The 26,213-nt window shown below is 38.7% G+C and overlaps 1 protein-coding gene across 2 annotated transcripts in view; it reads right to left on the reverse strand.

Moving 5' to 3' along the window:
* The window catches only part of CLDN1 (claudin 1), a 39,806-nt gene that overhangs the window by 3,854 nt on the left and 9,739 nt on the right, over positions 1–26,213 (reverse strand). For both annotated transcript variants that reach the window (XM_054482316.2, XM_063662558.1), the window contains exons 3-5: positions 12,329–13,078; positions 3,185–3,349; positions 473–557 (exon numbers count right to left, since the gene is read on the reverse strand). In XM_054482316.2, coding sequence (XP_054338291.1) covers positions 473–557; positions 3,185–3,349; positions 12,329–12,551 — 473 coding nt within the window. In that variant the 5' untranslated portion in view covers positions 12,552–13,078. The remainder of the gene's footprint in view (positions 1–472; positions 558–3,184; positions 3,350–12,328; positions 13,079–26,213) is intronic.

The following is a 26,213-nucleotide window of genomic DNA, read 5'->3' on the forward strand; positions in this document are numbered from 1 at the left end:
AAAAACATACATCATAGCTTTATGTGTAAAAATGAACTGTAGGGAATGAAGTATTATTTGTTAACCCCTATAGTAGTACAATTTTTCTCAATCAATCATAAACTGTGCATCAGTTACAAACAATCATAGGTAGGTGTTGTAAACATCAGAATACACTTCAAAAAGGAAATTTCAAATATATTAACATCTTTATTAATACTCGAAAAAACAAAAAAAGAAGTCCAGTATACAGGTGAAGAGTATAGAGCTTGAAACTTTCCTACTTTGGAAGGTATTTTGTCATCAATACGGGGTGTTAAAGCAATTATCAAACTCATTTTAACGTAAGTCAGAGATCATTTAAATTGTTTGTAGGTTTGACATAAAATTCTTGAAAGCAAATCTGGGAAACGATGGCACTAGCAGGACTTTGTAGAATATAAAAAGGGTATTTTCTCAGAAAACGAACTGTTTTACGCATGAATAGCTTTACCTGGCGTTGACTGGGGTCATGGGGTCATAGAACTCTTGAACGATTCTATTGCCATACCATGCTGTGGCAACTAAAATAGCCAGACCTACAGAAATTCAGAACAAAAGACTTTTAATCACCATGGAGCACTGAGCCTAAATACACAGTCTGTTAAACCAAAACATATTTTGCAAGAATTAAATCTCATCAATAGCGTTGACATTTTTATTTTGGTATTAGGGAGATGAGAAGTCCAGATATGATTGATTCCAAGTATCTATTAAAATATAAACAATACTAGGTTGGAGTTAGACAAAATTTATACTTTTTTATGATACCTTGGCACAAATAATTCTTTTTTGGAAACAATTAGGCAGGTGTATGTTGTACAAAATCTCTTTTAAATATGCCGTTATACATGAGGGTACTAAACCACATTTGATAAAACTGTTGTCATTATTAGTACAGATAGAATTACTTGCAAAAGGGGAAGATGAAAACTCTTCTATGTTCTTGATCAAAGTCAAAATTTACATTTCTGCAGAGTCAAAAGGAATGCAAGCAGCTAGCTAGAGTGAGATTAGGACATGTCTCAGAATGGACCAGAATACCTGCATTGCTACTGCCCCATTGGCCAAGGGAATACCTGATACAGGTATAGATTGACCTGAGATTTGTTGAGGGTGCCACATCAGATCAATTTATGCAACCCAATCTCAATTTCCCATGGCATTTTATATTCAGTGATAGCAGAGAAATCATTTAGTCAAAATCATTCACTTAATCATTTATAAGATGTATAAAATACTTCATTTTTTTCTTATCAAAAAAGTTAAATAACTTTCTTGTAGTAATTCTAAGCATTCATCAATATAGACAGATTAGATGTTTCTGTGCTACTCTCTCTCCCCAACCAAAAACATGGTCCAGTGTAATTGCCTCTAGACATGACAGAAAACACTATTGCTTTTGGCTGCTCAAATAGACCACGCGAATGGTCTTGAACTTCTGATGCTTACTCCTAAGAGAAGTCCCTGAAACTGGAATAGGAGTGATGCAGTCACACGTGGGAGTTACAAGAAGGCAAGCAAAGGAAGAATGCAATGCATTTCATCCTCATTGTCTTCCAAGCACTTCATACATTTCTTGCCAACGATGGCCGCAAAGATTACTATTCACAGCCTTTGATATAAGATTAAATTATTGGGAATAAAACACTATCCATGCCTTTTCAGAGAGGAGTCAATTTGTATTTGGGTAAACTGAGAGACTGGTCATCTTAAACTAACCACATCTTTAGCAAAGCCACAGATACTCTTCCTCAATTACTGGTTAAACTGACATATTATACTGGAGCAAAAGCCCCTACAAGTCTTCTGTCAAAAAGAAAATAAGAAAATAAAGTCTATTCTAGTTTTTTCTATTAGTAGATTTATAACATTAATTATATCTGTTATTTTTTTAAAATAATAAACTATAATATACTACATATATAATATATGCATATAATACCTAATATAGAGAACATGTAGTAGTCTATTATTACAGCTGTATAATATATACGGAGATTATCAATATATATAACACAGTGTATAGACATAAAGATATATGTATATACACACAGAGAGATTGCATATGTATGTACATATACACACGTAAATATACATACACTATAATTTTTTAAATAAGCATTATTATAAAGCTTTGAAATAATGCTGTCCATGTTTTCTGACTTTGATTTTCTCAAATGACACATAATGTAACTTATCAATCAACACTTGAATTAAAAAACAGATATTTCTTTTCTTTTCTTTTTCTTTTTTTTTTAGACAGAGTCTTCTGTTACTTAGGCTGGAGTGCAGCGGTGCGATCTCGGCTCCCGAGTTGAGGTGATTATCATGCCTCAGCCTCTGGAGTATATGGGATTACAGGCGCGCACCACCACATCAGCTAATTTTTGTATTTTTAGTAGAGATGGGGTTTCACCATGTTGGCCAGGCTGGTCTTGAACTCACGACCTCAGGTGATCTGCCCTCCTCAGCCTCCAAAAATGCTGGGATTACAGGCATGAACCACCACACCTGGCCTAAAAAACACATATTTATTTTCAATGGAAAATATAATATCATTATTTTACCAAAAAAATTTAAAGGTATTTCTGTATTTTTTTTTTTTCCTAACTGCCTTAAGCTGACCATTCGAACAGGCCACCTCTACTCCAGTTGGCCTTTCTTTTCACTGATCTATGGGTACATCCTGTTTATTCTCGAATTAGATCTGCCTAGCCGGAATGCTATCCTTATTTTTCTCCAATAATCCCAATCCTTCCATCCCTCACAGACCTGAAGGGTTCACATATTCTTGTGTTTTCTCTCACTACTCCCCATCTTTTCCACATAGTATCTGTGGAGACACCATAGGAATTTTCTGAATTACATGAACTTCCTCCTTAGCGTTTGCTAAATAGTGAACAACTTTCTTCACTGGAAGAGATTGGTTCTAAAAAACCAGTTGCCCCTTGAAACTTCAACCAATAGACCTGTCAGATACGAGCAGAGCTCTCATATTTTCATTTAGTTTGTATTTGAGAACATGAAAGTCAATTGGACTTCAGGTCTATGTTTGCAGTTTGCCTTAGAGACTGAAATCAAGTGTAATGAATCCAACGTAATAGATTTCAAATCATACCAGGAACAGGTTAGTAAGGTGAAAGGGGGGCACAGCCTCTATTACCTGCAAGAAGAAATATCACTCCCCCAATGACAGCCATCCTCATCTTCTGCACCTCATCGTCTTCCAAGCACTTCATACACTTCATGCCAACAGTGGCCACAAAGATTGCTATCACTCCCAGGAGGATGCCAACCACCATCAAGGCACGGGTTGCTTGCAATGTGCCTGGCAGAAAACATTTTAAAACATGTAAAAATATGCTTGGACCAACAAGAGAAAAATGGAAGACCAAGTATATGTCACTGTTGTATGGAAGAGAGAAAACTGGACTAGGAATCTGGAGACCCCAGTCATACTGATGTTTCCACTGGTAACCCAACATACAGTATCTTCTCCAGAAAAACAAATGCCGGGCTGGATGACGAAAAAGAGATCCCTCCACTCCAACATTTTATGTTTTCAACATTCAATTCAAAATCAACTGGAAAAATAATTAATGATCTAATTGAATAGGGTTAGCTGAACTAATACATATTTATTTTTTACTAAGGGATTTTAATCCTTGCTAAGATAATTTTAATTTTAAGTAACAATCATATATACTATCCTGGATGTTAACTATCTAATCAAAATGGTTTACAGTATATCTTTGATATTAGTAACCAGCTTTACACCCCAATCAGCAAGCTTCAGAAAAACTGGATGAATTGGAAGATAAAAAATAGTTTTATAGATTATCATGGCTGGATAAGCAGTATTTGTATCTCCAGTGATGTGAATGGCGGGGGGAGGGGGGGAGAATATAGAAGTCATTTTCTTAAAACTAAACAAAATAACCTTTGAGATGTTACCTTGGAACATAGTAGTAGATTCATATTCAAAGACATCACTAGTGTTTAAAACTATTTAAGCTGTCATGTTGTAAAATAGCACACACAATAATTCAATGTAGTGTTTCTCAGGATTCCATTTTTTCTAATTTCCCATTATTATTTTTGGTGTACTAACACATGATCAAATAAACAGGGTCAAGTTTGAGAGATTATCAATATGTTTCTTAAAGAGTAAAAGCTTGATGCCATCATTGTGGCATAAAGGCACAGACTTTTAAATATGAACTGAAACTATGATGGTTAGAAGATTTTGTTTAAATTCTAGATTTATGTCCTCCTTTAATTAAAGATCACTATATCATTGACAGTGATAATATGTGACAAGTATTTTTTGCATATATAAGTATTTTTTAGCTTTAACAAAGTATGCTATCTTGAGCAAGAAACTTAGTATTGTTTGGAATAATATTTCAATTATGTAAGTAAAATGTAAATTATATCTTTATCCAGTGGATTGGAACAATTGACTCCTTGATGGTCTTTAAAAGTGGCTGAGATGTTGGAAAGGCTTTGTATCTCAATATCTAATCAGGCCTAGGCTTAGTGTTAATATCGTCAAGATTGAGAACTTAGGTTACCAATCATAATTGAAGCTAAATATTTCTAAAACTTCATTAAATCTTGATTTACTGATTTTCCATCTTTGCTATAACCAGACAATCTATGATAAAATTATAGTAATCTCTGTATTTTTCTTTTTTTGAGACAGTCTCACTCTGTTGCCCAGGCTGGAGTGCAGTGGTGCGATCTGGGCTCACTGCAACCTCTGCCTCTGGGGCTCAAGCGATTCTCATCTCACATCCTCTTGAGTAGCTGGGACCACAGGCACGAACCACCATGCCTGGCTAAATTTTTTTTTTTTTTTTTGGTATTTAGTAGAGATGGGTTTCACCATGTTGCCCAGGATGGTCTCAAACTCCTGAGTTCAGGTGGTCCACCCACCTTGGCCTCCCAAAGTTCTGGGATTACAGACATGATCCACCATGCCTGGCCATAATCTCTTTCTAAGAAGTATCAAAGGTATTGTTGACAGTATTTGAGAGATATTTTTGAAGCCAAGGTAAAGTTTTACTTGATTTCATTTAAAAATAAAAGAGAGACTTCCTGAGTCCCCTCACACATTGACCTCCTCATAAGCATGTATGGGCACACATGCACACTGACCCACACACTTATCTCAAGATTCCAGGTGGCAGAGGAACTGCTGGATCAAAACACATGTTCCACAGACCACAGGTTTACCAGGAAGGAACTGAAGCTGCTTGTAAGGTTATGACACAACTTTTTCCTTGGAATCACAAGCCATACTGTGGTATGAAGACGGAAGTACCAAGGGCTCCATGGTTAAGGTGTGTTCTCTTTCTGATGGATGGTTTTTGCAGAGGCTATCATTATTGGAAAATAACAAATAAAATAACTAAACCCATACATAACACAGATTTCAGATATGGTCCTAAGATTACACTTGGAAGGAAAATATTTCAGGCAGAGATATGCTGGAAGAAGAGATACTGAAAGTAACAAAGATGATCCACGTCTGGAGTATAGGGAAACCACATATCTCAGTTTGCCTGGCACAGTCCTAGCTTTAAAGTTTAAAGTCCTACATCCTTAGAAGGCCTTCAATCCTGAACAAATTGGGAAAGCTGGTCACTCTAATGTAGCACTGATAGGATGTGCAAAGTAAAACGAAGTTTAGCAAGGTGGGCAGAAGGCATATATCATGCAGAGCTTTGCAAATTAGGGTAAGAAGATGGATTCTTTTCTAAGTATAATCAGAAGTCATGATTATCTTGAGAAAGGGGCGACATGATTTTTACTGTCAGCAGAGAGTTCACACAATGAATAAATATTTCTATGACAGCACTTCAAGCATCTATAGCGTCTTACATTTCACAGCCTCCTCCATTTTATTTTTTCATAAATACTCTTTTTCAACATTTTATTAATCATTTTAGATGTTTTCTCTGATCTTGCTCCAAGTTTTTCTTTGTTCAAGTTGTGGGGCCCCAAACTGGACCCAGTTTATATAATAATCACACTGATCTTTTCTTCAAGTAAAAACAGAAGGTCACTCGCCCAGCAGGTCTGAGCACTTCGATCACAGGGTAGTCTTCAAGAGAAGTCTAACTGGGCATTAATCTCATGAGTCAGACTGTGTAAAACCCCTGATCTCCCAGGCAAGGAACACACATGCATAAACTACTCCAGGGCCCTTACTGCACCCACCTGGAATGATCTAATATTCACGTTTTTAATCTCTAAGTTTGTGCCCATTAAGTTCTCAAAGAAAACACATTTGATTCATGTCAAATCTATCTTGCCACTTCATCTACAAAGTGTTCTTTCCAAGGGGCTGGGGACTGATATTCTGTTCTATGATTGCTAATAAACCTATCAGGTTTCCTTTCTGTATAGAATAATATATTATTTGCATAATACACAAAAAGTAATGGAGAAAATGGAAAACACAATATTTAAAAATTGCATAAACCATAGAAATGAGATCCTGCTTTGTTTTTTAAAATGTCATTTTGCAAAGTAATATTTTCACTTACATCCTGGCAACTGTTGACTTATAAAATTTATTTGTATGTTCCAATATTAGATTTGCATCAAACCCAAAATCTTACTTTGCTTCATTGGAGACATTTGGATAAATTCTTAAGCATAATGATATGTGAGGAAAATGCAAAAATAATATACACATGCAGTCACGCACAAAAAGCTGAGAATTAAAACAGCATGAAAACTCACAAGCAAGGCGTAGGTAATGATAGATTACAAGTCAAAGTAAGCAACTATTGTGTTACAAGTTACAAGTGTTTTATGTGCAGATCAAATCTAAATTGCACAGTTTTAAGCTGGAACCAGATGAATACCTTCACATCATAGAAGTGTTTTAAATCAGAGTTGTAAAGTATGTAATTGTGAACTCCTGGATGATTTGAGTCAGATATTTATTCCCATTTCCATCTAAAGCACCAAGCACAGTACTTGAAAAGTCACATGGATTTATCAAATCTCAATAAATTTAAATTAGAACATGTCTTTATCCTTTAAAAAACTGTACCAATATGATAGGTAAAAATACTTATTCTCTTGTGTTTAGCTTAATTTTTGAAATAATACTGAGAAACACTTCCCTTTAGAGCCCGGTATGTTAAAATCTTGCTACCAAAAGCCAGACTTAGCTTAGGTCACTAAAAACTAGGAACTCATGCAGATAATACAAATTGTACTTTTTGCTTATTTTGATCTATTTTTTAAAGTGTGTATCTAATGAGCTTCAAAGCTGAAGTTTTGTTTTGTTTTGCCCTAATGGAATGATGAGCGGCAGAGCAGAGAAGTTAAAAGGGATTTTCGAAAGCTATAAAACAACATTTTGGATGAGATAGATGCAGTACAGCCTTGCAATATTAACTTTGAATTGGTCTGATTAGAACAAACCTAGGAACAAACATATTCCTTTTCTCGCCTCTTAAATTGGCAGCTAACTCTACAATATTATGACCACTGACTAAAGTTGTCTATGGAGAACCTGGTTAGCAAACATTTAAAAAATTACACTATTTTTTCTCATCATTATTCAGCAGTAAACAGAGAAGGCAGTCTTTTAATTATATTTAGCTAGACTGACAATCTTGAGATTAAAGACCCCCTAAGGAGTTCTCATCATTTTCCACTTGAAAGTATAATTAAAAGTAAATACTTACAAAGATCTCTACTTATAAGACAAGAAGTGAGTTGGAAGTTACTAATCTACTACAGTTAGGTTCATCAACAAATGTGTAGAAAGACAGACATATATGGAATTTTTCTAAAGCTTTAAAGTCTTGCTACACAAGCAGCAGAATCTACTATCAATACCAGACATTGTTTATGCTATTTTCTAGCCATATTACCTTAGGTTCTATATATCATAAACAAAATACAGTCATCTCTTGGTATACAAGGGTGATTGGTTCCAGGACCACCCACAGGTAACTAGATCTGCACATGCTCAAGTCCTAGAGTTGATCCTGTGGAAGCCTTGTATACAGAAAGTCAACCCTCCCTACATGCAGGCTTTGGACGCTCAGATACTGTATTCTTGATCGGTATTGGTTGAAAGAAATCCACCTATAAGTGGACCCTTGCCATTCAAACCTGTGTTGTTCAAATGTTGACTGCAGATTCCAGTTCTACCTCTATTCTCACATAGTCTCCCTTTGCATCTGTAGTTGCTTAGTAAGTATTAAGTGGATAAATGAACTGATGATTGGGTGACTAGAACAAAAATATTGTACTTTCTTCTGCCCTGCAACTAAATGAGCTCAACACGGACCATCACAGAAGTGTACTCCCCTGGCTTTTCCCCATATTAGATCTTTTACTTTTACTGAAGTTCAAAGTTTCGTAAAAGTCCTAATCATTAGCATTTCCCTCTTATTGGTGCATGAGGTGATGGTCACCAGATGCAACCTCAGAACATAAGCAAAATCAGGAGTGAAAATGATCCTGGATGAGGCAGGATGTACCACTTTTCAGGATGTCCTCAGAAGTTTTGCTACCTTTCTTGTTTGTGTGTTTCTTCAAGAAATTTTCTCAGAATTAAGTTGATGCTTCTATATTACCTCCACTATATTTCCTTAATCACTCCAATTAAGGAAACCTAAGCTATGTGACTTGCCTCTTCCCCTTCGATCGCTGAAGTAATAACAAAGAATGCTGGCACTAGAAGGAATCTTAGAACTCATTTTAGCTGCACCATCCTTAGCAGCAAGAATAGGGCCTGGCTTGCATCTGTTGAATGGATAAATGAATCATAGATTCATCTCCCCATTCCTCCCACTCTACCCTATTTTATAAGTGGGGTAACTACTTGAAACCAGGGAGATCAAGCCGTTCACCATTATACACTTGGCTACTTAGTGCCAAACCACAGTGAGAATAGAGAACTTCTGATCTCAAGCCTGGATTTTTGCTTCAACTTCCATTATTCTAAGAGTCAGAACTAATTTATGAAGTATATCTGAACACCAATGGCCCTTCGAGTACCCTCGGTTCAGCAGGCATAAAGCATCTGGAGAAGCATAAATAGGTGCCCTCCTCTCCACTTAGGCTTCAAAGACTGTCCAAGTCAGTGATTTTGTCTCTCTGATTGAGCCTGACATCATGGTGAGAGTGCTGGGAAACCTCACAGCCACCAATACTCATTAAGCACACCTACACACATGTGGATTCATGCAAAGCAAGTTAAACAGGCTAGAGGAGCTCATAAACAAATTACAGAATCTCAGGGTTCGGTGAGATTGAGAGAGAGTCTAGCCTAACCTCCCATTTGTCTGGTGCTTGGATCTTCTCTACAACATTCCTTCAAAATGCTTATTTATTCTCTGCTTGCACACCTCCCACCATGCAGCCTCCTACAGCAACCCAGTCTCTGGACAGCTCTAGCTCTTATAGTCAAGTAAGAAGAAGCAATTAACCAAGCACATAAAATTGGCGGTAGCTTCCTAAAAGTTTGAGAATTAGATGAAAACAAGGCAAGAGGTACAGGTGAATCAAGAAAAGTCTACTACAACTCTATCTGGCACATTTTGTATATTCCAACTTTCAGCTACAAGAATGCCCAGGGTCAATAAAATCACATGTTTTGGATGAAATGGAAATTGTATCAGCCATTGTAAAACTACAATACACAATGTGACATTTGTTTCCCCAGGAAGTTCCTCAGTTACATTTTCATAAACTGCTTGGCAAGAACTACCTAAAAGAAGAAGCCTTGCTGTATCTCATTTTGTATTTACTGTATACACTATTAGCACACTGTATTCCTTCAGATACTTTATGAAGGTCATATGCTTTTTACAACCTATCCTACATAAAGCCAGGAAACAAGAGATTTTAATACTTCCAGTGCTAAAGCCTTGACAAAACCCTGCATCTGGACTCGAAGACATGAAGTGGGCTCTACTGGGAAAGAGCAAGGTACAATTTCAGGAAACCCACAGCTAAGCTTTTCACCTAAACACACTTAATGAAATGCAGCTTTTTTATGAGGGATACTGCTTAAATATACACACATAACCCTTTTCATCTCCACATGTAACAAAACTATACCAAAACCAGCCAATGAATCACCATCCCAGATCTCTACAGCTGGTGGGCGTAAACACCACTGCTCAGGCAGAGAAATGAAGTAAGGTTTCCTGGGCTCTATCCAAAAGCATCCCGTGAGTCACGGCAGGTTAGAGGAGAACACCTGTGAGTCAAGGGTCCCTCTTCTGAGAATGGGTTTTTAGAGAAAGGCCTAAGCCACACCTTGGAAAAACTATGGCTTTAAGTAAAACAAAAGTGGATTCTGATCTGAAGTTTTAAAACAATAGGAAGACATCTCTAAAGTGTGTGTGTGTGTGGGGGGGGGGGTAGATATTTAGTCCTTTCACCACAGTTTTAAAAACTGTAATAACGACATTAACCAAAAAATGAAAGTAAAACATTTTAACACATTATCATGTGTAAGGATGATCCATTTGAGTATTCACAACATGGATCAACCTGATTTCATTTGGTCATTTCAGGAAGTTAAAAGAAAACCTATTTAAAGATGTTGAAAAGGAGCTATTTTGATCAGAGGAATAAAACTGACAGTGAGACCTCTCTGGAATTGTCCTTAGAAACCTCTACCTGCCAGTTCCTTAATGTGGTACCTAAAATGCCTGACACCGTTTCCTTAAATATATTTATCTTTCCATGGAGAAATTCAATAATTATTACCAAATTTTTCACTTTATAAGTACAAATACAACCCCTGAGAGCAATAAGCAACACATAATTACTAAACTTATGGATTGATTTTGGTGTAAAGAAGTCCTAATATGAGAACCTTCAAAAGCTGAAATAATAACACTCAAAACAACCACGCACATTGACTGAGCAAATGCCACAGGTATTCAAGGTGTTTAAACACATTTGGAAGAGCTTTAATAACTCTAAACTATATGGCTTTTGATATACACTATTAAAAGTTGTCCCTTGATATGAGATAGACAAAACAAGTTAAGTAAACTTGAACAATGCCAACACTTTTCACCCTTAGCACACAATGGGGGCCAGTGGGCAGTCACGTTTATCTAGACAAAAGACTAAGGGACCTTTTCTTCAAGTGAGTTAAAGGGCATAACAGACACATGATATGACAATTAATGTGATTTCTCAAGGAAGATACTCCAGCCGTGAACCATTATTGTCTAAGTAAATGGGAATTTAATGACTTTTCTGACAAGGCACTCGAAACCTTTAATTTAAAAAAAAGTAAAAAAAATATCCTATTATCCTTCTTCCCACCATCCTTAGAAATATGTCTCTCTATACAATCCTTTCCAACGTTACAAGGGGTCATTGAACATCCATTACACAGAAATTTCTTTGTGGAAGATGGAAACCTAAGGAAGACCCACCTCTTCTTTCTCTCTCACTGCCTTCCACTCCCAGCCGACCTCTGATTTCATCAGCTATGACTATTTTGCTGCATTTCCCTTCGGTGCCTTTACTTTTTTCTTTGTATTATGTTGCGCAGGTTATTTAGAACCTTGCTTGTCAGCCTTTCCCCACCTGCCACCAACCTTCTCTTTCCAGGATAGCACTACAACATCAGCCTCTACAGAAGACCTTGGGTCTGAAAATTAAAACTTTGGGGGAATCTCAAGCGGCTTCTCCAAAGAGTCTTGCAAGGGGCCTCCCTGCACTAACTGGATCTTAAAAATTAAAAGAATCAACCTCAAGCATAAGCAGAAGACACTTAGATAGGACATTTCCAGTAGGAATGTAACTTTTACTATGAAAAATCATAGTAAAGGTTAAAAAATTATATCTAATACTTGAGGATTATTTATTTAAGCGTGCACACTTGAGAAGTTACCAGGCTTCAAACTTTTTAAGTCACCCCATTTTCTTGTCTGAACCCTACCAATCCTCAATTTACCCCAAATCTCAGAATGCCTAGGAGAAGTCTAAGAGCTCAAGTTCAAGTTTGGCCTTCACTCCCTCAACTCGACCCACCAGCACAGGAATTTAGGATGAAGCCACACCTAGAGTGGCAGAAGTGTCACCCAGGGAGTTAGAGGCAAAACTAGAGCTTATGCCTGGGCGTCCCTTTTCTCAAACCAGGATTCTCTTCATTTCCTTATGACAGAGCACATGATCAGAAGACTTGATCAACTGAAGACTGATAACCATGGAATCACACAACAGAATGAGCCCATAAGGGAGCTGCAGGGGGGACTGGGGCCTCTGGACGGCGGCTGTGAGGTGGGGGTGCACTCACTGCTCAGATTCAGCAAGGAGTCAAAGACTTTGCACTGGATCTGCCCGGTGCTCTGCGACACGCAAGACATCCACAGCCCCTCGTACATGGCCTGGGCGGTCACGATGTTGTCGCCGGCATAGGAGTAAATTCTCCACTGGGGCAGGGCAGTGCTGACGATGGCGCCGATCCATCCCAGGAAGGCGAGAATGAAGCCCAACAGCTGCAGCCCCGCGTTGGCCATAACTCGCTCGGGCGCCCGCGCTGGCTCAGGGGTGGCAGGTGCAGAAGGCGGAGAGTTTGCAGGTGCGGAACGCGGACTCCCGAAGGTGGCTGGGCCCCGCGGAGGAAGTTAAGGCGGGGAGCCCTGCTCGCTGCGCCGCCGCTGGAGAAGCTCTGGGTCGGGGTTGGGGTCCGGGCCCGGGGCGGCGCTGGAGTCTGGATACTAGAAGCTGCGATTGCTCTCAGGCTCAGGAACTGAGACGCCGAACCGCTGGGCGCCGCGATTTAAAGCAGCTCCGCCCGCCTCAGCCCCGGCAGCCGGGGAGCGCCCCCTGGCGGTTTCAGGGCGGCTCACCGAGAGGGCGCCGGGAGCGCCCGGTTGGGGAACGCGCGGCTGGCGGCGTGGGGACCACCCCGCAGGACCAGGCACCAGAGCTGCGTCCCTGCTCGTTTTCTCTCGTGGATCTTCTCGCTCCTGTGAGGCGTTTCACGCTTTCCATTCATTCACTCCAATTATCCAAAAATTACTATGCACTGTACCTGTAAATCCTAACAACAAAGACGAAAAAATGATCCCTCAAGAGCTGCAGTTCTAGGTTTAATATTTTTTCCCCAATATCTTATTAAAAGGCATTTCTACCCAACTCCGCATCTCCTCCCCCATCACACACATTTCTCTCTCCTTTGCTTAGCTTTCTCCCCCTTCTCCTTTCCTCTCTCTGCTCTCTTCTGTCAAGGTCGTTTCATCACTTGTCTCTGCAAGGGGCCTCAGAGACCTTTACACTCTACAGATTGGGAAACAGACCCAGAGAGCAACATGATTTACACACACACACACACACACACAGATACACACACGCACGGAGCATATCCAGTACTTGGCTCCCCTCTCAATCTGCTTTCCACTACATATCAAGTTGACCCAAAAATACCCCCTTTGATCTATGATTTGTCCTTCTTGATGTATTATTGTCCTTGCGAAAATGCAGCCTAGCAGCCCTTCCCCGCCAAACACCAACCTCCTCCCCACAGCAGTTATGTCTTAGAGCAGCAATTCATTATCAGAGGGACCTGGCCAGTGCCCTGCTCTCCCTGAAAGGTGTTAATTTTGTGAGTTATCAGATGTTGTTCGTCGCAGGTGAGGACATGTAAACAGCGTTTCCCCAGTGGAAAAAGGACTGGGCTGGAGTTGAGGAAGTCTGGGCTCTGGTTCCAGCTTTTACTGTGACTGGCTATGTCACCCCTCCGGTTTCGGTCTCGCTGGGACTGTAGTTTCCCTCTATGCTTCTCTAAAGCTTCCTTCTTTGTAGTTAGTCAGAAGTGCTGTTGTGGTTAGGAATAATTGAAATGTTTTTCCAACTGCTTTTTGTGTGTGGTGCGAATGTGGTGGGAGGGGAAGCTTCTATGGTTTTAGTAAAAACAGAAGCACCTTGGAAGCAGAAATAAACATATTAAGGAGAAAACAAGATATACCCTCATATACCATGGCAACTGCTAGTGGGTGACAGAGAAGGAAAGGTGCAAATGCCCAAGATGGGAATGGGAGGAAAGGCCAAGCCCCACCGCCTTCATCTCCACCTGGTTCTCCCCGGATGCCTTTCATGTAGGCTTAAAACTAAAGGACTTGGCCGTGCTAGGATTTGGGGACAAGCAATGAAGAATGTAAGACAGGAGCTAGATGAAGACAATTAATTTGGACTGAGATTAACACAGTGAATACTGTCTTTCTCCTATCAGCTATTTAGGGCAAGACCATGTCCGCGTTGTATACCAGGGTTTGGGCCTGCTGTCAGTACTGCTTTCTAGGTCAGAGTGGATGTTCTGTGGGTGCCTGTCAGTGTGGATGAAGATGTATCAATCACATTTGATTTTGTAAAAATTCCTTGATCAGAGAAGGCACTGGAATTTGCTGCAGGACTAGAACAGTACCAAGTGAATCATATAATCTCATTTTCTTTTTTTTTGTTCCAAACATTTAAGAATTAAAACTATTATTAAACACCCGGGCATGGTGGCTCAGGCCAGGCGCAGTGGCTCACGCCTGTAATCCCACACTTTGGGAGGCTGAGGCAGGCGGATCACTTGAGATCAGGAGTTCGAGATCAGCCTGGCCAACATGGTGAAACCCCGTCTCTACTAACAATATGAAAATTAGCCGGGCACGGTGGTGGGCGCCTGTAATTCCAGCTACTTGGGAGGCTGAGGCAGGAGAATTGCTTGAACCTGGGAGGCGGAGGTGGCAGTGAGCCGAGATCGTGCCACTGCACTCCAGCCTGGGCAACAGACCAAGACCGCATCTCGACAAATAAATAAATAAATAAATAAACAATTAAATGACATTATCTGAGTTCAGTAAATATATTTGTGCTCAGGCCCTTTTAATCTGCATTAGGACTGGTTTCTATCAACCTACAATTAGCAGGGAATTGGAGGGATGAGTTCTGTGGTCAGCAGGGTCCCGTGTTTTTGTTTTGTATTTCAGGTCTGTGTGAGGCTGATTACTTCACTGCCCACAACCATGTTTGTGAGGCTGAGGTGAATGCTGTTTGCTTCACTGTGATTCAGGCCCATCTCTAGGCATCCTTAATCCTGTCTAGTTTTCTGCTCCTAGCTTCAGTGCAGAGGACAGATGAGATAATGGCTCAGCATAAATCTATCAACTTAAGAGGAAAAACAGCTTACAAACACTGGCCTTTCATATCTGAAACATAAACAGTAAAGGCAGCACTGAGACCAAGAAGGCTCTAGAAAGGCTGGCAATGGTATGGTAAGTGTCCTAGCCTGTTGAGTAGTAAAATCTGCTATGTACCCTCAGACAAATTACTTCTTTTCTTCCTCAGTTTCCCTACCAATAAAAGTTATGGGGTTAATTTCTGAAAGTCACCCAAGTCTAAAGCTTTATGACTCTAAGTAATGACAGCTGGCACTTGTTGCTATATATTTTCATCAAGTGTTGAGGTCAGAGTTTTATAAGCTATCTCTACGTGCAGGTAACAGACACAGAGAGGTCAGGCTGCTTATCCAAGGTCATATTGAATATGACAGTGCTGGAATTCCAAACTATATAATTTGATCCTGGTGCCCATGCCTTTAACTGCTCTCCTACAGTATTTCTCTGTGTTTTGACCCTCGTGTCCATGCCTTTAACTGCTCTCCTACAGTATTTCTCTGTGTGACCCAAATCAATTGAGAACAATTTTTTTTTCTTCTTTGGAAGAGCTTAGACATACTTATCATGTGTTTCTTGCTCCAGGCAGTGGCAAGATATTTTACTCTGTGACTGTCTCTTCTTAATATCTGTTGCAGCCCACTGAGGTTTTATACCCTGGGGATTTAGAATCATGTGGCAGAAAGTTGTTGCTGTTGAGGAGGAAGATAAAAACAGCAAATAGCATACTGGTTTATTCCATGTGCTTGTGTGACTGATGCTTGGGCTTAGCCATGATCTTGAGAACCAGTAGTAAGTAGAAGAGGTATACACAAAAAAGACAGAAGCAAAGGTAAGACTATGAGTGTCAGAAGAGAGTGTAGACGAAGAACCAAGCCTCTAAGAGGCAGCATGGCAGATTCTCAGAAATGGTTAATGATGAGAGTATGAAAGCCATTGGGATGTAAATTTTTTTGCTTAGTGTTAATATATGTTAATGTTGACTTTTCAGAGCTTCTTAAGTGGTACAAGCAGAACCAATGAACACATTACCAAGTAAGCAATCTGCTGTGTAATTATTTAGGGCTTGAGAAAAGGATCGGAGTACAAATATTGTATAAATTTAACATGAATTTTAGTATTAAAACATTCAGGTTACTAAAAGTACATTGCTGTGTGACTGACACAACCTTTTAAAATGGCCCTTTAAACTCCTTGGAGTCTTTGAGAGGGTAGTGAGGGGTAGTGGTTAAAAGCACAAACCTTTTGAATCCTATTTCTGCCACTTAAAGTAACCTTGAGAAATTTGCATAACATCCTTGTGATTCACATTTTTTCTTCTTTTGAATGGCTCAAACCCTAGGGCTGTGATGAACATTAAACAAGTTGAGACATGCATGTTATTTAAAATAGTAGCTGGTATAGAGCAAGCATACATGAAACGGTACTTCTTATTTCAAGCACATCAGATACGTTCAATTTCTAATCCTGCCATTTGCAAATGATCCTCGTGTTTGTTCAGAAGGACTCTTTCATGCTTCGATTCTGTTACAATCCCACTTAATGTCATAGTTAAATCGTAGTGAAAAAATATGCAGTTTCTCTAGAAGGAAGACACAATGTTGTGTTCAGAAAAAGAAAAGGCAGCAATGGCAGGGATATGAGCTTTAAATGAGGTTTCTAGGTCCCCTCTCCAAGCCTTGCAATGTTTCCCTGCTAGCCCTGGATAGTTTTCCTGGTTAGGACTAATGCCTGAGGGCTTCTTCTGAGGAGGGGTTGGCCTAGAGGGAGAACGGCGATGTGATATCAAATGACTCTCACAGATCTGCAAGAATCTGTAGAGGGTAATGAGAGAAAAACAAACAAAACCTCAGTTTGATATTTTTATTATCAAGTATCTCCCTTGTTTTCAGGAACATAAAACTTCCCCCATAGATTCCCCCCCTCAACTCCTAGCCTAGCAGGTCCATCTCTTCAGAGAATTTGGGAGAGGATGAAATTTTAGCCATAAAATCTTCTATTTCAGTCATAAAAGGTTACCTTGAAACAAGTTGGTGAAGGACTGTTCCTTTTATCCTTTCACTTGTGTCATTTGGGGAAGATCTTTTTTATCTTAGAGATATTAGAAACATTCAACTGATTTGAACAAGAATCAAGGTCAAATTGCTAATATTTTACTTGTAATCTCTTTAATATGACACTAGCTTTATTAGTGGGGGTTCTCTAAAGAATAGACTATGTGTGTGTATTTGTGTGTCTGTGGAGAGAGAGGAGAGAGAGGGAGAGGAAGGGAGAGACAGAGATTTATTATAAGAAATTGGCTCATTCAATTGTGGGAGCTGCCAAATTCAACATTTGTAGAGCGTTCCAGCAGGCGGAAGACTTGAATAAGAGTTGATTTCGCAGTCTACAGTCTGAAATTTTTTAGTTTTCAGAATTCCTGCTTTTCTGGGAAACCTCAGTATTTCCTTGATTGAATTAAGCCCATCAAATTACGGAAGGTAATACATTTTATTCACAGTCTACTGATTTAAATGTTAATTACAACTAAAGAATACAGCCACATCTGGGCTGGTGTTAACCTAACATCTGGGCACCATAGCCTAGCCAAGTGGACACATAAAATCAACCATCACACTCACTAACACTTACTGATCATTTAGATTCTAAGGGCTTTATTGTATAAACTTACTTAGTGCTCAAAAAAGCCACTGAATTAGATAACTATCAATACAGATGAGAAAAGTGGGGTGTGAATAAGTAGTTTATCCCGTTACACAGCTAGCAAAAAGCAGAGTTGGCCTCCAAACTCAGTTGTTCTGGCTCTTGACGCAGAAAGCTTATGTGGTGCGCTACCCTACACCTGAAGCAAATATTTATCGTTTACCTCCTCTGTATCTCTCCAAAGTTACAACTACCTAGTACAGTGATACCCAAAGACTGCATCCTCATCAAGCCTCCAAATCCGAGTCATATCAGAGTGAATAGGAAGTACTCAGTAAGTGAGGGGTAACTAATTGAATTAGTGAACAGATGGATGGACTGATAGATGAAGACTTTCTATCTTTATTATAATCCAAGGCACTAGGAACACTTTAGTGAATAAAAACAGTTTTGACTCACAAGTAGATCTTGTTTTTTTGTGTGTTTGGAGAACATATCAAAGCAGAAATAAGTAGCAATGCAATGAAGATCATAATTTTTTTGGACAGGTGTGGTGGCTCATCCCTATAATCCCAACAGCTTGGGAGGCCAAGGTGAGAGAATTACTTGATTACAGAAGCTCAAGACCAGCCTGGACAACATAGTGAGATTCCATCTCTACAAAAAAAAAAAAAAAAAAAACCCAGCTAGACATGGGTGGCATGCACCTATAGTCCCAGCAACTTGGGAGGCTGAGGTAGGAGAATCACTTGGGCTCCAGATATGGAAGCTATAGTGAGCTGTGATCATGCCACTGCACTCCTGCCTGGGTGACAGAGTGAGACCTGTCACACACACACAAGATATCTTAATTTTTAATACCTTGATCTTTGGGATAAGACAGAATCTAGGATATGATACTACTTTCTCTCTCCATTAGACATGATGTTAGACAAGTTAATTAATCTTTCTATGCTTCATTTTCTCCATCTGTAAAAGAAAAGAAATATGTGTATCTCTCAGTGTTGTGAGAAGTAAATAAAATTGATTGAAGTAACTTATGGATAATGTAAATCCTGTGTCTGGAACTTGGAAAGTGTTTGATAAATGATAGCAGTACTGTGAGAACCTGGGTAAGTATTCCATTAGCAAGGAATAGAGTGTGGTAGGCTGGCTGTGACTTGATCATGCTGAACAAAATATTTGAACTAAACTCCCAGCTACATAAGGGAGAGAACATTCTAGGTAAAAAAAAAAAAAAAAAAAAAAAAAGATTTTATATATAAATATAGAGCAGTGCTACAAACTGGTGAGGTGCATCTCAAGTTTGACCTGAATATGCATTTTTTTGAACTGCTCAGCAATTTTCCAAAAACTAAATTAGTTTTTAACTTTGAAAAATTGAAAGATTTCCCTAAAAATCTAGATTCTCTTTTGTTTAGAGTAATCAAACGAGATGGCAATACTATGCAGCTCTATGGTTTCTGATTTCTCCATAGTATCTGCTATTTCTACTTTGTTCATTTATGTTACTTCTCTGGGCCCTGTAGACATTTGGTGCAATATATGCATAGGTAGTGCACAATATAAATAGTTTAATTTACAGGATTTGCATGCCAAGCTCAGTGTGGACTTTATCACATAGTAGTCAATAAGGAGCAATCACAGAATTTCCGGAAGACACTTGAGCAAATTTGTTATTTTTTTGTGGGGAGGTAGAAGGAAGAGATATAAGTTAATTTAATGAACAAGCTGAATAGTTTAGGGATGGGTTGGTGAGAGGGTTTGAACTATGTCAAAGGCGGGACATTGCAGATAGAGAGATGAGTGCACCCACCAGAGATGGGTGAAAGTGAATATTTGTACCTTTATGTGATTTCATATCTATTCTGAGCTAAGAGCCAAGACAATTTCAAAAACTTCTGGGGATTTTACCCAGTCAACACAGGACAGAGACATCACTTGTGTTCCTAAAGGAGATCAAACATTGGAGAGGAAGAATGACTCTTATTCCCTATCTCAGTTTTAGCCATTTCAGAGATGACGGAGAAGCTCAACCTTTTGGACTTATACGGTATGTCAATCTTTATTATGGCTCTTTCCTGAGGGATTTTCAAGAACAATAATATTATGCATGATTTTAGTCTGTAAGATGCAATTGGGCTGTATTGTCTTAGGAGGAATAATAAGACTTGGAACCAGAGAGATTGATGAGGAAAAGTGGGTATTAGACATTAGTTTTAATTAATATGTTCATGCAAATCATTAACTTAACCTGTGGTTATTTAAATTTTTTTCTCAGGGGAATAGAAAGACATTCAATGGTTTAAAGGAGGAACAATACCTGATAAGACTTGTATTTGAACATTACTCTGAAGAGTGAAGAATGGTTTGGGGAGAGGGATCTTGGAGAGGTGCAGCAGTGTATTCCAGTTAGAAGGATGTTAGTATTATCTAGGTGAGTACTGGAGTTCAGGACTGAAGTCCGAATTGAAAGAAAAACAGGAAAAGAAACAGTTGCAAAAGTATAATGGGGTTGGATTCTTAGTGTACTGGAGACCAGTTAGCTGATTAATTTGGGGACTATTGAAATATTGTAGAAGCATCTCAACCTTTCCCGCCCAGCATCACTTAGTCATATACATGATCGAATACAAGATTATACGCAATTTCAGGTTTGCTAGCTAGAAATGTTTCCCAAATTGAGAACATAGTACCTAATATTCTGAGCTCCAACTGTATGCTCACTATTCTAAGCGTTCTGCCTGAGATTCTAGAGGCAGAAACTTGAATGACCTTTTGTTTACTGAAAAACTATTGTTTCATTGTGAAATATTGGTTCTAAGGAATAAACTATTAAAATACTAAATTATGCTGTTTTATAATAATAGTAACTAATTGTGATCCATATTCTAACTGAGGTTCACTCTCTGTGTGTCATAATGAAGTTGTTTAAGTCAATATGGTAAAAATGGCGAGAAGCATGGGCTGTAGCTTCAGATTGATGCATTCCAATCTTGGCTTTGCTGGTGGCTCGCTGTGTGATATTAGATAGGTTACTTATCACCCTCTGGATGCTTCATTTTTTTTATTTGCAAAATAAGAATACTAGTACTACTTTCATCATCTGATGGTGGTAAAGGGTGGGTTATTACATATAACTTATTTAGAAAAGAGCCCGGCACATATTAGCTGCTCAAGAAATCTTATCTCTTATAATAACTGGTATAGGAGGAAGATGTGAGAATCGGAAACAGTACATGACCCTAAGGATAGAGAATGGGGTGAAGTGAGAGATTTTACAATGGAACAAGCTGACTTATTGTGTCATAAGATGAATTATAAATAATTAACATGCCATAACCACTAGAAAAATAATCAAAAGTAAAATTAATTTTCCAAAGGCATGAATGTGTCTATGTAACTTTTAACCTTCAAATTAAAAACTAAACTCTTAAAATAAAATCTGCTACCCTTTCAGCCTTATCTTGTTTTCCCTCCTACCTAAGAAAGCCTCAGAAACAACTGCTTATTCTATGACAGTTGCACAAGGTAGAGGTTAAACCAGGTAGAACCTGAATCAATGAGTAAACGTGAGAAATAGAAAGGGGACAGAGTGCAACATTGCAAAAGTCCCACAGTCAGGAATGAATTTGAAACTGATTTTCTGTTACTCTGACCTTTGCTACCACACCTATGTGAGGTTAGGGTCTGTAGATCAGCATGATCTGCTGTCTGATTATGCCTGCCCTTAGTGCTGCAGAGACCACCCTGGCTGGAATTTGACTGCAAACAGTGATGTCTTCTCCCAAGCAAATTTCTTCCTGTACTGTTGACATTAATGGTGGCTGCCACCATATTCCCACAAGCTTTATCAAATATTTACTGAGTACACAGTTTACTAAACACAGCTCCAGGATTTAGAACAGCCAAAGGCTTATTTATTATTTGCTACAGTATTATTTGGTAAAAATTGTCTTTGGAATCCTAGGCAGGATATAGAAAGAAGCATTTAGTTATAATCTAGGCACTAACTGCGTTGTCCAACTTGATAGCCACTAGTCACACAAGGCTATTTAAATTTTAATTAAGGAAAATTAAAAATTCAGTTCCTCTGTCGTACTTGACAATTTTAAGGAACTACATACTGACAATGCAGATATAGAGCATTCTGCCACTTCACATACTTATGTTGTTCATTACTACTAGAGTATTCTTGTCACAGTTCTAAAATGCATTTGACTACACGGATAGTCTCTGTTGAAATTTTTAAAATATCTCTCTAAAATTTAGTCTATTAGTTTTCTGTGGTTACTGTAATGAATTACCACAAATTTAGTGGCTTAAAACAGCAAATTTGTTATTTGCAGTTCTGTAGTTGAGAAAACTGAAAGGGCTATAATTAAAGTGTCCACAAGCCTATGTACTTTTTTGGAGGCTCCATTCCTTGTCCTGGTACATTCTAGAGGGATCTATATCCCTTGGCTCATGGCCATCTTCCTCCATCTTCAAAGCCAGCAAGTATGGGCCAAATGCTTTTCACAAAGCCATTTCTCTGGTTCACTCTCTTTACCTCCTTCTGACATTTATAAGGACTCTTGTGATAACATTGGGCTCATTCAGATAATCCAAGATAATCTCCACATCTCAAGATCAATTGATGAGCAATCTTAATTTCCATCGTGCCGTGTACTATAACATATTTCTGAGTTTGAAGAATAAAGGCATGGATATCTTTGGCAGAGGGAGGTTATTATTCTACCTACCATCATGAGTAAATATTTTATGAAGTACATTGATTTTCCTTGTAGAAAGAGGCTATGTAAATATATTGCAGATAATTATTCACATATTTCTGAATTTGACAAAAGTTCTGATTATATATAATGAAATTAGTTAATAAAAATAGGATATTAATAGTTTACTTAATATGCACCAGGCAGTAAGGGCTAAGATTTTAAGAGCTTATATGCATGAACTCATGATTGAGTAAAGAGAGACATTACTAACACCTTAAGTAGGAGTGTGGGGTAAATGAAGACATGGAATCTTACTTGGGAAAATGAGGTTCTTTTCCTGGCATAGCCACTTACTCACCTGTGCACTTTCTATGGATTTAAATTTTTCAGGTAGATAAAAGGAGGAGAACAGATTAAAATTATCTCTAAGGTCTTCTCTAACACTTAATTTTTTCCACTATTAATTAAGTTTGCAGAAAGATAAGATTATGCAAAAGCACAATATTGAGTAATACAGAATTGCTGTGTATTACTGGAAAATTAAACAAGATAATATGTCTTGGAAGACTACAGAAAGATTATTTAATCAGGTATAGCAGAGCATGATGTTATTTCTTTGTTGCAAGACATATTATGGCTTAAGAGACTGGATAGTAAAGAAACTGAATAAAAATAGTCAAACTGAGCCCAGAAACTGATGGCATACACTTTGCTTTATTAAGGATTGAGATTGAAGGAGGACTACGAACGGAACATTGTATTTCCAGTTAGGTTAAACTGACATTAATTATTAGTCATACACATGATTAAGCAACTTTTTATCCCGTTGCTTTATTGTAGTCAGGTGTTTAGGGAAAAGGGAGAATATTACTGCCATTAGAAGAGCTACATCTCTGTCAAAGCTATCAGACCGTAAGTAAATAAACCTTTACACCCAACAAGGTTGATAAACAACTGAGACTCTTTTTGTTGTAGACATTAGCGTGTGCGTTATGCAGTAACTCAGAGAGTGAGACAAAGGCATTTTCTCAATAAAATTAGGTAACTAGAAGCTTTTTAAATGAAATAGACCTCAGGTTTAGGAACTCTGAGGATCCACAACTTTCAGATCAAGGTGTGTTAAAATAATTTTTTTTCCCTAAAAGGGTATTAATTCTAAGACTTATTCAGATTCTTAGAAATATTTGGACCAATGGCACTCTAAGTCTGTTAACAAATTACCCATATTGAGTGCCTTAAAGTACTTTAAGTATATGCACTATTACTCAAAAACTATGGATAAAATATTATATAATACCAGTAGGATATTTTCCCTTATAGGGATTGAACACTATGTAGCTAAAACAATTATCATCAATCTATCATCTATCTATCTATCTATCTATCTATCTATCATCTATCTATCTATCATCTTTCTATAAATCTACTGATCTTTCATCTTTCTATGATATTCTGCCTAATGTTTAGCAGCCCATTGTGCATGCCACACTTACTAAAATCTTATCATAATTTGGAGTTCTTTCTCTGATAATGAAAAAGAAAAGTATGCTGTCCCTCCTTGAAATTCTATGGTTTTTTGCTCCTATTACACACGTTTACTCATTCAATCATTTATTAATCTTTCATATTCTTCAAAGGTGTATTATTTGCAAGGCACTGGAAATACTGTGATAAAAGGCATATACTTCAATGGGGTGAGGGGTAACATGCAGCTGACAGAAGCACTGTCACAGAACCATGTAAATTTTATGAAAATTTTAGGTAAAGAGTATTATGGAATCAGGGTAGAGTGGCATCTAAAATTTGAGACAAGGAGGAGGGGCTAGAGTTGCCATTAAAAAGATATTGCTTAAAGTGGAATCTTGAAGAACATGAATGAATCATTCATGATTTCTTCCATTCATTCATTTATTGCTACTCTGCCAAAATGATACAAAAACAAGGCCATTCCTGTGCTCAAGTAATTAAAAATCTATTTGAGAAATAACTTGTAACAAACTAGAGTACAGAGTGATTGTTGTTAGGTTAAAACTATACGTGTGTGTTTAGCACAATGAGGGAAGTTGTAGTGGGCTAGTGGAAGGATGTACTCAGATTAGGGACAGCAATATCAGATAAGAGGAAAAGTATTTAAGAAGTGGAAGGATAAGAAATTTGACTGGAGTATATGCTATATCAGGTAGGGAGCCATGGAATATGAAGCTGCAAAATGGAATAAAGAGACTGAGAAGGGGTCACTATGCTAAAGACTTTGAGCTTCATCTCTTAGGTTATGTGCAAGCACTGAATGATTTGTGGACAAGCACTGGACAATTTTTTGTGTGTGCTCCTCTACATCCGTTCTGCAATCTTTTCCACTCAGTCTGTTCTCCAGCAACTGAATCTTTCCACTTGCATTCATAGTCTCTCTTGCTCTCTGGCTTTGGCCAAAGAGAAGCACCTTTAGAAAGTCAGAGCACAGGAGAAAAGTGAAACAGGAATGGTAGATGTTGTTGGTAATCACCACGTCATCTTCTTTGTTAGGAGGGTAACCCATCTCCCAGGTGCTACAGGTATTGGTTACTAGCAAATTGTATTGTTAGCAGCAATGAGGAAAGGCCTTGGCTAGTGAGAGCCATCTGACTTAGAGATGCCTGGGAAGGTATGCAGCTCTCCTCTTCACCAGTGGCTGGTAAGCGGTGGTTGACCTATGCAATGGTGTAATAGCCTTGCCCCCTTGCATCTAGGCAGTAGAATCTCTGTAAACAATTTATACTCCAGAGCTCATTGTGGGTTCAGTTTAAAGATGAATTCTTTTCTTTTTTTTTCTTTTCTTTTCTTTTTTTTGTTTGTTTGTTTGTTTTTGAAGTGGAGTTTTGCTCTGTTGCCCACGCTAGAGTGCAGTGGCATGATCTTGACTCACTGCAACCTCTGGCTCCCAGGTTCAAGCGATTCTTCTGCCACAGCCTCCCTAGTAGCTGAGATTACAGGCACCCGCCACCATGCCCAGCTAATTTTTGTATATTTAGTAGGGACGGAGTTTCACCACGTTGGCCAGGCTGGTCTCGAACTCTTGACCTCGGGTGATCCTCTCGCCTCTGCCTCCCAAAGTGCTAGGATTACAGACGTGAGCCACTGCGCCTGGCCCTGAGGATGAATTCTTCTGAAATCACATCTTTATCTAGCTTCTTTCTTTGTACTCTTCTGCTTTTCTTGCCTCTTTAAAGGTTTATCCTGGCTGGGTGCAGTGGCTCACGCCTGTAATCCCAGCACTTTGGGAGGATGAAATGGGTGGATCACGAGGTCAGGAGATCAAGACCATCCTGGCCAACATGGTGAAACCCTGTCTCTACTAAAATACAAAAAAATATTTGGGTGTGGTGGTGCATGCCTGTAGCCCAAGCTACTGGGGAGGCTAAGGCAGGGGAATCACTTGAACCTGGGAGGCGGAGGTTGCAGTGAGCCGAGATCGTGACACTGCACTCCAGCCTGGTGACAGAGCAAGACTCCACCAAAAAAAAAAAAAAAAAAAAAAGGTTTATCCTAAGGGCATGCCCTGAATAAATGACTTGCATAAAATTATCTGTCTCAGACACTGATTCTAGAGAACACAGCTTCTAGGGGGCTCAATATAAATGATAGTTATTGCTAGAAATTGTCCCATAAAGCACACTCT

Source organism: Pongo pygmaeus, chromosome 2, assembly GCF_028885625.2.
Source record: "Pongo pygmaeus isolate AG05252 chromosome 2, NHGRI_mPonPyg2-v2.0_pri, whole genome shotgun sequence".
Lineage (NCBI taxonomy): Eukaryota > Metazoa > Chordata > Mammalia > Primates > Hominidae > Pongo > Pongo pygmaeus.